The sequence below is a fragment of the Oncorhynchus keta genome, chromosome 34, assembly GCF_023373465.1.
Source record: "Oncorhynchus keta strain PuntledgeMale-10-30-2019 chromosome 34, Oket_V2, whole genome shotgun sequence".
In the NCBI taxonomy this organism is placed as follows: domain Eukaryota; kingdom Metazoa; phylum Chordata; class Actinopteri; order Salmoniformes; family Salmonidae; genus Oncorhynchus; species Oncorhynchus keta.
Window position 1 is genome coordinate 15,441,003 of NC_068454.1, and position 13,298 is coordinate 15,454,300.

Genomic DNA, 13,298 nt, shown 5'->3' on the forward strand with positions numbered 1-13,298 from the left:
GTCTTATGTCCAGCAATGAAAATGATAAAATAAAAATATATTTGTTTTTCTCAAAAAACGTTTGAGGCCAAATAAAACCACCTTGCATGGCAGTAAAGCTAAAAAATAATGTTTCTTATCAGTTTAAGTCGGATTTGGAACAAATTCTCTCTCAGGTTGGACATGTTGTCACATCTAGTCCACCACGTATCCGAACTGGATCGGATATTGATTTTACCCCCAAAATACTGGATCCTGTTGGTTGGGTAGAAATGTAATGGTTCGGATCTCAATTTTTGGATCCAAGAAGACCTTGACATTGAACTCCTAATTCGTACCCCTTGACACTTTGTTTTTCTCTCCTGCCACTATCGTCCCAAAGGCAGTGTTCCTATGCTGGTTGGTTAGTAGAGGCACCAAGCTATACTTGAAAGTTATTATAATTTTTGTAATACTTTTCACATGTCTCTCAGGAGTTGAGCTCCATCTCGGGATCCATGTTGTCAAGCCCTTTTCAGAGAGTTTTAAGAGTGTGCTCTGCAAAGGATGGCAGATGGACGACGAGGACTTATGTCTGGTTTTGTCTGCTTTTGGCCTAGTCATCATAATGCCTTCTGATCTTCTGCCAGTGCCAGAGACGTCCCTGTGTGTGTCCGTATGTCCGTGTGTCCGCGTGTCCGTGTGTCCGCATGTCCCTGTGTCCGCGTGTCCCTGTGTCCGCGTGTCCCTGTGTCCGCGTGTCCCTGTGTCCGCGTGTCCCTGTGTCCGCGTGTCCCTGTGTCCGCGTGTCCCTGTGTCCGCGTGTCCGCGTGTCCGTGTCCCTGTGTCCGTGTGTCCGTGTGTCCCTGTGTCCGCGTGTCCGTGTCCCTGTGTCCGCGTGTCCCTGTGTCCGTGTCCGTGTCCCTGTGTCCGTGTGTCCCGTGTCCCTGTGTCAGCGTGTCCGTGTCCCTGTGTCAGCGTGTCCCTGTGTCCGTGTGTCCGTGTCCCTGTGTCCGCGTGTCCGTGTGTCCGCGTGTCCGTGTGTCCCTGTGTCCGTGTGTCCGCGTGTCCCTGTGTCAGCGTGTCCGTGTCCCTGTGTCCGCGTGTCCGCGTGTCCTCGTGTCCCTGTGTCAGTGTGTCCCTGTGTCAGTGTGTCCCTGTGTCCGTGTGTCCCTGTGTCCGCGTGTCCCTGTGTCCGCGTGTCCTCGTGTCCCTGTGTCCGTGTCCCTGTGTCCGTGTCCATGTCACAGTATTGTACTCTGGCCATGTGTTATGCTTCCACCTTTGTTTCATAGTGCAGAAATGTCAGATATGCGTAACTATTTACACAAACACACCTCTCCCTCTCATCTCCAATGCCAGCAGGCCCCATGATGTAATATCCTGTGCTCTGTTCCCAATTACAACCCAGTGTCCCTGAACTATCCCTGCTATTATTAGAGAGGGAGCGGCAGAAAGTAAATGTTTAGGGGATATTTGACTCCATCCCGAGACGTTAGTGCCGAGGCCTGGAGCGCCAGCACGTGCCGCCAGCCGTGACCTCACGTGTAGTCGATATTCCCAGACATGTGTACAGGCATTGGGAGCAGGAGGGAAGAGTATGATTCATCCCGACGGTCCGTCTCCATCCAGGGCCTTTTTTCTGACCCGCTGGGTCTCTGCTCACTCAGGAATCTGGAATTCTGTCTGTAGAATGCCCTTGTATGTCATATACTACAGTCACATATACCATGTGTCCAAAGCTCCCATCATGCATTTCAACTGAGCTTTATTTGTTGGGCTTCCTGTAGTGTAGAACTATGCTCATCTGTCTGTACTAGTTGTGGTCCAGGAGTTGAGTGTTGATTACATCTCAAATGACTCCCTGTTCCCCATTGAATACACTACTTCTAGCCAGTTCCCCATTGAATACACTACTTCTAGCCAGAGCCACAGCCTTAGTGTCGCTTTGTGGTTTCAGTCATGTGGTTTCTGTGTCAAGTCAGAGTACTGTGGGACTGCTCATCTCCCTGCTCTTTTTGTACCCATTGATGGGCATACTCTCCCTCTCCTCTGTGCCCCTATAATCTCTATCTATTGATTCATTCCAGTGCTGATGAGGATTGCGTTGTGCTATGGCAGCCTGTAAGACTGGGACTCATTGAGATGATACAAGGTTCCCAAACTTTTTCACTCCGGCTCCCTCTCCAGCATTGGGGAACATCTTTCTCCTGCGCCTATTTCTATGGGCAGAAGCTCTGTTCATGACACAAATTGTTCACACTCCTCTGCATTCACACAGGACCAACATAAATGTACTGGACTCATGTTATAGTGATCAGAAGGACTGTCTGGTACAGATCACTCTAGCCTATAGCTCTGGGAGGCTGCAGGGTGGATGGAGAGAGATTGAAGAGGTGATCCTCACCCTTACCATTGTGAAGTTCCATACCACTATATATTTGAACTGTAATAATGTTATATTGTCTCACACTGATTTTGTCTCGTACTCTTCTCACTCTTCCCCCAATATATCCCCTCCCTAGCTTTCTTTCTCTCTCTCTCCCTCTCTCGCTGTCTGTCTCTCTCTCTTTGTCTCTCAATTCAATGGCAACGTGCCACAAATCTTGCTGCTGTGATTGCCTACTGTGTTATTTGGCCTAACTTGAAGGGGAGTTTATCAATATTTTATTTGTTTTTAAATTGTTTATGGGTCCGAGTGATCTGTGGGAAATACACTAAACAAATCAAATTGTATTTGTCACATACACATGGTTAGCAGATGTTAATGCGAGTGTAGCGAAATGCTTATGCTTCTAGTTCCGACCATGCAGTAATATCTAACAAGTCATTTAACCTAGCAATTCCACAACTACTACCTTATACACACAAGTGTAAAGGGATAAAGAATATGTACATAAAGATATTTGAATGAGTGATTTTACAGAACTGCATAGGCAAGATGCAGTAGATGGTATCGAGTACAGTATATAGATATGAGATGAGTAATGTAGGGTATATAAACATTATATTAAGTAGCCTTGTTTAAAGTGGCTAGTGATAAAAACATTTCCATCAATTTCCATTATTAAAGTGAGCTGGATTTGAGTCAGTATGTTGGCAGCAGCCACTCAATGTTAGTGGTGGCTGTTTAACAGTCTGATGGCCTTGAGAGATAAGCTGTTTTTCAGTCTTTCGTTCCCTGCTTTGATGCACCTGTACTGACCTCGCCTTCTGGATGATAGCGGGGTGAACAGGCAGTGGCTCGGGTGGTTGTTGTACTTGATGATCTTTATGGACTTCCTGTGACATCGGGTGGTGTAGGTGTCCTGGAGGGCAGGTAGTTTGCCCCCGGTGATGCGTTGTGCAGACCTCACTACCCTCTGGAGAGCCTTACGGTTGTGGGCGGAGCAGTTGCTGTACCAGGCGGTGATACAGCCTGACAGGATGATCTCGATTGTGCATCTGTAGAAGTTTGTGTGCTTTTGGTGACAAGCCAAATTTCAACCAGCCTCCTGAGGCTGCGCGTTCTTCACAACGCTGTCTGTGTGGGTGGACCAATTCAGTTTGTCCGTGATGTGTACGCCGAGGAACTTAACTTACTACCCTCTCCACTACTGTCCCGTCGATGTGGATAGGGGGATGCTCCCTCTGCTGTTTCCTGAAGTCCACAATCATCTCCTTTGTTTTGTTGACGTTGAGTGTGAGGTTATTTTCCTGACACCACACTCCGAGGGCCCTCACCTCCTCCCTGTAGGCCGTCTCGTCGTTGTTGGTAATCAAGCGTACCACTGTAGTGTCATCCGCAAACTTGATGATTGAGTTGGAGGCGTGCATGGCCACTCAGTCGTGGGTTAACAGGGTGTACAGGAGAGGGTTCAGAACGCACCCTTGTGGGGCCCCAGTGTTGAGGATCAGCGGGGAGGAGATGTTGTTACCTACCCTCACCACCTGGGGGCGGCCCGTCAGGAAGTCCAGTACCCAGTTGCACAGGGCGGGGTCGAGACCCAGGGTCTTGAGCTTGATGACGAGTTTGGAGGGTACTATGGTGTTGAATGCTGAGCTGTAGTGGTTCTAGGGTGTCAGGTAGGGTGGATGTGATATGGTCCTTGACTAGTCTCTCAAAGCACTTCATGATGATGGAAGTGAGTGCTACGGGAGGGTAGTCGTTTAGCTCAGTTACCGTAGCTTTCTTGGGAACAGGAACAATGGTGGCCCTCTTGAAGCATGTGGGAACAGCAGACTGGGATAAGGATTGATTGAATATGTCCGTAAACACACCAGCCAGCTGGTCTGCTCATGCTCTGAGGACGCAGCTGGGGATGCCGTCTGGGTCTGCAGCCTTGCGAAGGTTAACACGTTTAAATGTTTTACTCACGTCGGCTGCAGTGAAAGAGTCCGCAGGTTTTGGTAGCAGGCCGTGTCAGTGGCACTGTATTGTCCTCAAAGCGGCCAAAAAAGTGATTTAGTCTGTCTGGGAGTAAGACATCCTGGTCTGCGACGGGGCTGGTTTTCTTCTTGTAATCCGTGATTGACTGTAGACCCTGCCACATACCTCTTGTGTCTGAGCCGTTGAATTGCGACTCTACTTTGTCTCTATACGGACACTTAGCTTGTTTGATTGCTTTGCGGATGGAAAAAAAGATGAGAGAATCGATAGGGAGGTCAGAGACCTGACCGTGTGGTGCCAGGACAACAACCTCTCCCTCAACGTGATCAAGACAAAGGGGATGATTGTGGACTACAGGAAAATGAGGGCTGAGCACTCCCCCATTCTCATCGACGGGGCTGTAGTGGAGCAGGTTGAGAGCTTCAAGTTCCTCTGTGTCCACATCACCAACAAACTAACATTGTCCAAGCACACCAATACAGTCGTGAAGAGGGAACAACAAAGCATATTCCCCCTCAGGAGGCTGAAAAGATTTGCCTTTGATCCTCAGTTCTTTATTATCATTAACTGAAGACTTATAGTTTTAATTAGTTATTACGCGATCAACTGATTAATCACGTAACTAATTAACTAGGAAGTCGGGGCACCAAGGAAAAATATTCAGATTACAAAGTTATAATTTCCTAAAATAACTTTTCATATATTTTATCTGATCAATTAGTCTTCAAATTAATGAATTATTTATTTTACCTCACGTTAGTCTCATTCCAAATTGTTGGTTATCTGCACGAACCCAGTCTTCACTGAGTCATCCATACATCAATTGTCTTAAATCATTTATTCATTACTAAGTAATTCACAGAAATGCGTAAACAAACAAGGTAAATGTAATGATAGGAGGATGTGCCCTAGTTGGCTAAACCGGCATTGCGGCTTGTTAGACAAAAAGGGGAAGTGGTGGTCGACTAAGAAGTCACTACAGAGTTAATAATTATAAGAATTGAAATGCTATTCCTTTACACATGAACGCTCACTCATTCGGGAACAATTGCAATCAATATATATATTTACGCTCAGTGTGTCGTCTTGACCGCTGGTGAAAAGTTAATTTCTTCTGTGGAATTGTAAGTCTCTCTCACTCTCTCTCGATTGTGGTTAGAGGGGATAGTTCAGAGTGACATTCGTTAGAGATGGATGTTTCGGCGGTTGTCGTTCTTCGCGTTCAATGATACCGAATTCCTAGCTGCAGACTAGTAATTAATATCAAAGACTTGTTCCCATTCTGTCGGTATCGATAGTCTAAGAGTCTAACCACGTGGTATGGTTAAAAGATTCAGCAATGGTCTGCAACCTTTTTGTCCTCCCTTGATTGAGAGAATCATGGTCTGCAACCTTTAGCCATCTCGTAATTGAGGTAAGCTCGGTCTGCTGATAATTTCTCAATTGGGTTTTATTCAGAATTGCAGAAAAGGGGCTGTCCCAGGAGGCCTGACCCTAACTGGGCTTAGGGGCGGTCCTCTGATTTAGTTCAAATCAAAAGGGAATTGTATTTTTCTTCATTCAACAGTCCACAATCATATTATACAGACAATATCATCCTCACTCATTCATCTTATACAACAATTAGATGTAAACCTCATATCTGAGGCTATTATATAAACAGCGTTATGATAATGTGGCCACACCGTCTCCCATGACCCTCACCAAGTTGTGACAAAGGGACCAGTTCGTAGCTGGATTCTTCACCGATCTTTTACACTTTCTCCGGAACATGGAATTTGTTCGTTCCTCAAGTTCTGTGAGGTGGAAGGATTTCCTTTGTCCTCTATGAAAGTTTACCCTCTCTCTACTATGTGGCCATGTGGCAGGGTCTTCTCAGGAGTTTATGACCTCTAACCACAGCAACCTAGTTGAAGGAGGCAAGGGGGGAGGCAGGGAGAGGGGTGATTGGGGATGCTATACCCAAAGAGGCCAACGTCATGACACTGACTGGTTGCATCACTGCCTGGAATGGCAACTGCTTGGCCTCCAACCGCAAAGTACTACAGAGGGTAGTGCATACGTCCCAGTACATAACTGGGGTCAAGCTTCCTGCCATCCAGGACCTCCTTACCAGGTGGTGTCAGAGGCTCCAGCCACCCTAGTCATAGGCTACATCACGGCAAGTGCTACCGGAGTGCCACGTCTAGGTCCAAAAGGATTAACAGCTTCTACCCCCAAACCATAAGACTCCTGAACAGCTAATCAAATGGCCACCCAGACTATTTGGATTATCCCCCCCCTCTCTCTTTTACGCTGCTGCTACTCTGTTTATCGATGCATAGTCACTTTAACTCTACCTACACTACCGTTCAAAGGTTTGTGGTCACTTAGGAATTTCCATTAGTCCATTAAAATGACATCAAATTGTCAGAAATACAGTGTAGACATTGTTAATGTTGTAAATGACTATTGTAGCTGGAAACAGCAGATTTATAAAAATGTAAATTAAAAATGATGGAATATCTACATAGGTGTACAGAGGCCCATTATCAGCAAAAATCACTCGTGTGTTCCAATGGCACGTTGTGTTAGCTAATCCAAGTGTATCATTTTAAAAAGCTCATTAGAAAAGCCTTTTGCAATTATGTTGGCACAGCTGAAAACTGTTGTGCTGATTGAAGAAGCAATATAACTGGCCTCCTTTAATCTAATTGAGTATCTGGAGCATCAGCATTTGTAGGTTCAATTACAGGCTCAAAATGGCCAAAAATGAAGTACCTGCAAAACACCAGTCTTAACATCAACAGTGAAGAGGTGACCCCCAGGATGCTGGCAGAGTTGCAACGAGAAGGCCAGCATCCTGGAGTCGCCTCTTCACTGTTGATGTTGAGACTGGTGTTTTGCGGGTACTATTTAATGAAGCTGCCAGTTGAGGACTTGAGACATCTGTTTCTCAAAGTAGACACTAATGTACTTGTCCCTTAAAATGATAAACTTGGATTAGCTAGCACAACGTGCCATTGGAACATAGGAGTGGTGGTTGCTGATAATGGGCCTCTGTACACCTATGTAGATATTCCATTAAAAATGTGACATTTCCAGCTACAATAGTCATTTACAACATTAACAATGTCTATACTGCATCTCTGATCAATTTGATGTTATTTTAATTGACAAAAAATGTGCTTTCAAAAACAAGGACATTTCTAAGTGACCCCAAACTTGTGAACGGTAGAGTATGTATATATTTTTTTAAATTGTGGATCACATTTTTCTTTGGCTTACCCCCTACGGCATTACACTTACCCCAGTTTGGGAATACATGCTCTACACAACATGGAGGTCGGTTTATGGTAGAGAAATTAACATTAAATTATCTGGCAACTACTCTGTTGGACAATCCTGCAGTCAGCATGCCAATTGCACACTTCCTTCAAACTTGAGACATCGGTGGTATTGTGGTGTTTGACAACTGCACATCTTAGTGTCTCCAACGCAACGGCACCTGTGTAATGATCATGCTGTTTATTCAGCTTCTTCACATGCCACACCTGTCAGGTGGATGGAATATCTTGGCAAAGGAGAGATTTGTGCACAACATTTAAGAGAAATAAGCGTTTTGTGCAAATGTAAAATTTCACTGATCTTTTATTTCAGCTCAAATGCTTTACATGTTGCGTTTATTTTTGTTCAGTCTATGTATTTCTAATGTGGTCACCTCGTTCTCTTCTCTCCCCCCACAGTGAATGGTCAGCCGAGACCTCTGGAGTCCTGTCAGGTAAAGTACCTGCGTAAGGAGCTCATTGAGCTCAGGAACAAAATCAACGGTCTCTTGGAATGTCTGGAGCCCCCCTCAGAACCTGGCCTGGCTGCCTCTGCACTAGACAGGGGTACGCGCACACACACACACACACACACACCTCTGTCTTTGCAAGTGTGAAGTGTGTTTTTAAATCATGTAATTATCTACTGATATGCATATTTGTTGTATAACTTTATGAAGTGTACACACAGATACAGGCTGGTTGGTTTTATTACTTCCTAAACCCTCTCTGTAACTTCACTATTTAGCCCTGAAAAGGGTGGTCCTCTTTCCTAAACCATCCATTGCTTCTAAACCAGTGGACCAATCACTTTCCACACCTGCGCTATGTTTAACGCCAGGGGCGTTTTCACAGCATGCTTTGCATCAATGTTGTTCGCTAGCTGACTTGTGGTGGACAGCAACAGGTGGATTTGTTTTTCCAAGGAGAGAAGTGTAAAAAATGTTTTTACGAGGTGTTTCCTTTGGCATGTTTATGCCACTAATCTGGGGTAATGAGTTGATGTTTCAATGATAAAAGCTAATGGAACGTTCTGCTTATTTGCGTATTTGACAATGTATTGTGTGTATATTGGTGTGTTGACATGCATCCCCTCCCATCCACTTCCTCTCTCCTCCAGACTCGGTGGATGTATGTGAGGGGAGGGTGGTGTCAGCGGTGAAGCAGGCCCCGGTCCCAGTCAGTGCGGCCAGCATGTCGGCCTTCGACCCCCTGAATAAGCAGGACGAAGTCAACAAGAACGTCATCTCTGCCTTTGGCCTGAGTGAGAACCATGTCCCAGGTAAGGCCGCCCATCATTGCTATTACTTTCTGTTGCTTTCTGTTTGTATTTTTTTATGCAGTCTTCTGACTGACCTTGCCCTCACTCCCCACTCTGTTTGATTTCTCACTTTTCTCTCTGTTGAGCGTCTGATACATACCCCCTTTGTCGCAGGATGGGGATTGGGGGTGCACAATTTTTGTATTTTACTTAACTAGGCAAGTCAGTTCAGAACAAATTCTTATTTACATTGACTGCTTACCCCTGCCAAACACTAACCCGGACGATGCTGGGTCAATCACGGCCGGTTGTGATACAGCCTGGAGTCGGACCAGGGTCTCTAGTGACTCTAACACTGAGATCTAGTGCCTTAGACCGCTGCCCACTCTGGAGCCCAGAATTAGTGGTGGTTGGGCCTGTTGCTCTGCTCATGGCCATGAGGGAGTTTTTCCTAGCCACCGTGCTTCTACACCTGCATTGCTTGCTGTTTGGGGTTTTAGGCTGGGTTTCTGTACAGCACTTTGAGATATCAGCTGATGTATAAAGTGCTATATAAATAAATTTGATTTGATTTGAGGTGTCTCGTTGGTCTGGACGGGGTGTCCACTGCTCTGTTGCCCCTGTGTGAGGTGCTGCGGTTCAGGGTGACGTCCTTCGGGGTCCTGGCAGAAGTTGGGATGGCTGCCTTGTAGATGTGGACCTGGTCGTAAAGGCTGTTAAAGTCCAGGGTGATGTGGTGGGCCAGGTAGACATTAGGTTTTGAGGCAAAGTCCTGGGAAATGCTGTCATTCACCTGCTGTATGGTGGCTGGTGGCTGTATGGTGGCTGGGTGGAAGTATTTTCATGGTAGCAGGGTGGAGATAACCACTTGTGCGTTGGGGAAAAAGTTTATTCTCTTGAATTGATTTGCAAGTTGAGTCAATGAGGAACACAATTTCTGGCTTTTGTGCCCTCGGTGGATGTGTGGGGGTTGTCAGGGGAGCTAATGGGGGAGCTGACGGGGACTGTTAGTTGGGTTGTCTGTCCCGTTGTGGTCCCGGTCTGAGGTGGGCTCTCTGTTACACCTCAGCATTCTCACCTCCTTGTGCAGTACTGTTAGCTGTGCCATGTGTTTCTCTCTCTCTCTCCTCCTTCACTGCTGTTAGCTGTGCCATGTGTTTCTCTCTCTCTCCCCTCCTTCACTGCTGTTAGCTGTGCCATGTGTTTCTCTCTCTCTCTCCTCCTTCACTGCTGTTAGCTGTGCCATGTGTTTCTCTCTCTCTCCCCTCCTTCACTGCTGTTAGCTGTGCCATGTGTTTCTCTCTCTCTCTCCTCCTTCACTGCTCTTAGCTGTGCCATGTGTTTCTCTCTCTCCCCTCCTTCACTGCTCTTAGCTGTGCCATGTGTTTCTCTCTCCTCCTTCACTGCTGTTAGCTGTGCCATGTGTTTCTCTCTCTCCCTCCTTCACTGCTGTTAGCTGTGCCATGTGTTTCTCTCTCTCTCCTCCTTCACTGCTGTTAGCTGTGCCATGTGTTTCTCTCTCTCTCCTCCTTCACTGCTGTTAGTTGTGCCATGTGTTTCTCTCTCTCCCCTCCTTCACTGCTGTTAGCTGTGCCATGTGTTTCTCTCTCTCCTTCACTGCTGTTAGCTGTGGCATGTGTTTGTAAGTCGCTCTGGATAAGAGCGTCTGCTAAATGACTTAAATGTAAATGTAAATGTGTTTCTCTCTCTCTCCTCCTTCACTGCTGTTAGCTGTGCCATGCGTTTCTCTCTCTCGCCTTCTTCACTGCTCTTAGCTGTGCCATGTGTTTCTCTCTCTCCCCTCCTCCTTCACTGCTCTTAGCTGTGCCATGTGTTTCTCTCTCTCCTCCTTCACTGCTCTTAGCTGTGCCATGTGTTTCTCTCTCTCCTCCTTCACTGCTGTTAGCTGTGCCATGTGTTTCTCTCTCTCACCTCCTTCACTGCTGTTAGCTGTGCCATGTGTTTCTCTCTCTCCCCTCCTTCACTGCTGTTAGCTGTGCCATGTGTTTCTCTCTCTCTCCCTCCTTCACTGCTGTTAGCTGTGCCATGTGTTTCTCTCTCTCCCCTCCTTCACTGCTGTTAGCTGTGCCATGTGTTTCTCTCTCTCCCTCCTTCACTGCTCTTAGCTGTGCCATGTGTTTCTCTCTCTCCTCCTTCACTGCTGTTAGCTGTGCCATGTGTTTCTCTCTCTCTCCTTCACTCCTTCACTGCTGTTAGCTGTGCCATGTGTTTCTCTCTCTCTCCCCTTCTTCACTGCTGTTAGCTGTGCCATGTGTTTCTCTCTCTCTTCTCCTTCACTGCTGTTAGCTGTGCCATGTGTTTCTCTCTCTCTCCTCCTTCACTGCTGTTAGCTGTGCCATGTGTTTCTCTCTCTCCCTCCTTCACTGCTGTTAGCTGTGCCATGTGTTGCCATGTTTCTCTCTCCCCTCCTTCACTGCTGTTAGCTGTGCCATGTGTTTCTCTCTCTCTCCCCTCCTTCACTGCTGTTAGCTGTGCCATGTGTTTCTCTCTCTCTCTCCTCCTTCACTGCTGTTAGCTGTGCCATGTGTTTCTCTCTCTCTCCTCCTTCACTGCTGTTAGCTGTGCCATGTGTTTCTCTCTCTCTCCTCCTTCACTGCTGTTAGCTGTGCCATGTGTTTCTCTCTCTCCCCTCCTTCTCTGCTGTTAGCTGTGCCATGTGTTTCTCTCTCTCTCCCCTCCTTCACTGCTGTTAGCTGTGCCATGTGTTTCTCTCTCTCTCCCCTCCTTCACTGCTGTTAGCTGTGCCATGTGTTTCTCTCTCTCTCCCCTCCTTCACTGCTGTTAGCTGTGCCATGTGTTTCTTTCTCTCTCCTCCTTCACTGCTGTTAGCTGTGCCATGTGTTTCTCTCTCCCTCCTTCACTGCTGTTAGCTGTGCCATGTGTTTCTCTCTCTCTCTCCTCCTTCACTGCTGTTAGCTGTGCCATGTGTTTCTCTCTCTCCCTCCTTCACTGCTGTTAGCTGTGCCATGTGTTTCTCTCTCTCTCCTTCACTGCTGTTAGCTGTGCCATGTGTTTCTCTCTCTCTCTCCTCCTTCACTGCTGTTAGCTGTGCCATGTGTTTCTCTCTCTCCCCTCCTTCACTGCTGTTAGCTGTGCCATGTGTTTCTCTCTCTCCCTCCTTCACTGCTGTTAGCTGTGCCATGTGTTTCTCTCTCTCTCTCCTTCACTGCTGTTAGCTGTGCCATGTGTGTGTTTCTCTCTCTCCTCCTTCACTGCTGTTAGCTGTGCCATGTGTTTCTCTCTCTCTCTCTGTGCTTCACTGCTGTTAGCTGTGCCATGTGTTTCTCTCTCTCCTTCACTGCTGTTAGCTGTGCCATGTGTTTCTCTCTCTCCTCCTTCACTGCTGTTAGCTGTGCCATGTGTTTCTCTCTCTCTCCTCCACTGCTGTTAGCTGTGCCATGTGTTTCTCTCTCTCCCCTTCTTCACTGCTGTTAGCTGTGCCATGTGTTTCTCTCTCTCCCCTCCTTCACTGCTGTTAGCTGTGCCATGTGTTTCTCTCTCTCCTCCTTCACTGCTGTTAGCTGTGCCATGTGTTCTCTCTCTCCCCTCCTTCACTGCTGTTAGCTGTGCCATGTGTTTCTCTCTCTCCCCTCCTTCACTGCTCTTAGCTGTGCCATGTGTTTCTCTCTCTCTCCCTCCTTCACTGCTGTTAGCTGTGCCATGTGTTTCTCTCTCTCTCTCCTCCTTCACTGCTGTTAGCTGTGCCATGTGTTTCTCTCTCTCTCACTGCCTCCTTCACTGCTCTTAGCTGTGCCATGTGTTTCTCTCTCTCCTCCTCACTGCTGTTAGCTGTGCCATGTGTTTCTCTCTCTCTCTCCTCCTTCACTGCTGTTAGCTGTGCCATGTGTTTCTCTCTCTCCCTCCTTCACTGCTGTTAGCTGTGCCATGTGTTTCTCTCTCACCTCCTTCACTGCTGTTAGCTGTGCCATGTGTTTCTCTCTCTCCCTCCTTCACTGCTGTTAGCTGTGCCATGTGTTTCTCTCTCTCTCCTCCTTCACGGCTGTTAGCTGTGCCATGTGTTTCTCTCTCTCTCTCCTCCTTCACTGCTGTTAGCTGTGCCATGTGTTTCTCTCTCTCCCCTCCTTCACTGCTGTTAGCTGTGCCATGTGTTTCTCTCTCTCCTCCTTCACTGCTGTTAGCTGTACCATGTGTTTCTCTCTCTCCCCTCCTTCACTGCTGTTAGCTGTGCCATGTGTTTCTCTCTCTCCTCCTTCACTGCTGTTAGCTGTGCCATGTGTTTCTCTCTCTCTCTCTCCTTCACTGCTGTTAGCTGTGCCATGTGTTTCTCTCTCTCTCCTCCTTCACTGCTGTTAGCTGTGCCATGTGTTTCTCTCTCTCCCTCCTTCACTGCTGTTAGCTGTGCCATGTGTTTCTCTCTCTCCTC

The 13,298-nt window shown here is 47.1% G+C and overlaps 1 protein-coding gene across 1 annotated transcript in view; it reads left to right on the plus strand.

Moving 5' to 3' along the window:
* The window catches only part of LOC118366607 (protein TFG), a 36,909-nt gene that overhangs the window by 4,273 nt on the left and 19,338 nt on the right, over positions 1-13,298 (plus strand). Inside the window, 2 exon segments of the mRNA XM_052493226.1 lie at positions 8,053-8,199; positions 8,753-8,914. Of these exon segments, the coding sequence (XP_052349186.1) occupies positions 8,053-8,199; positions 8,753-8,914 (309 nt within the window).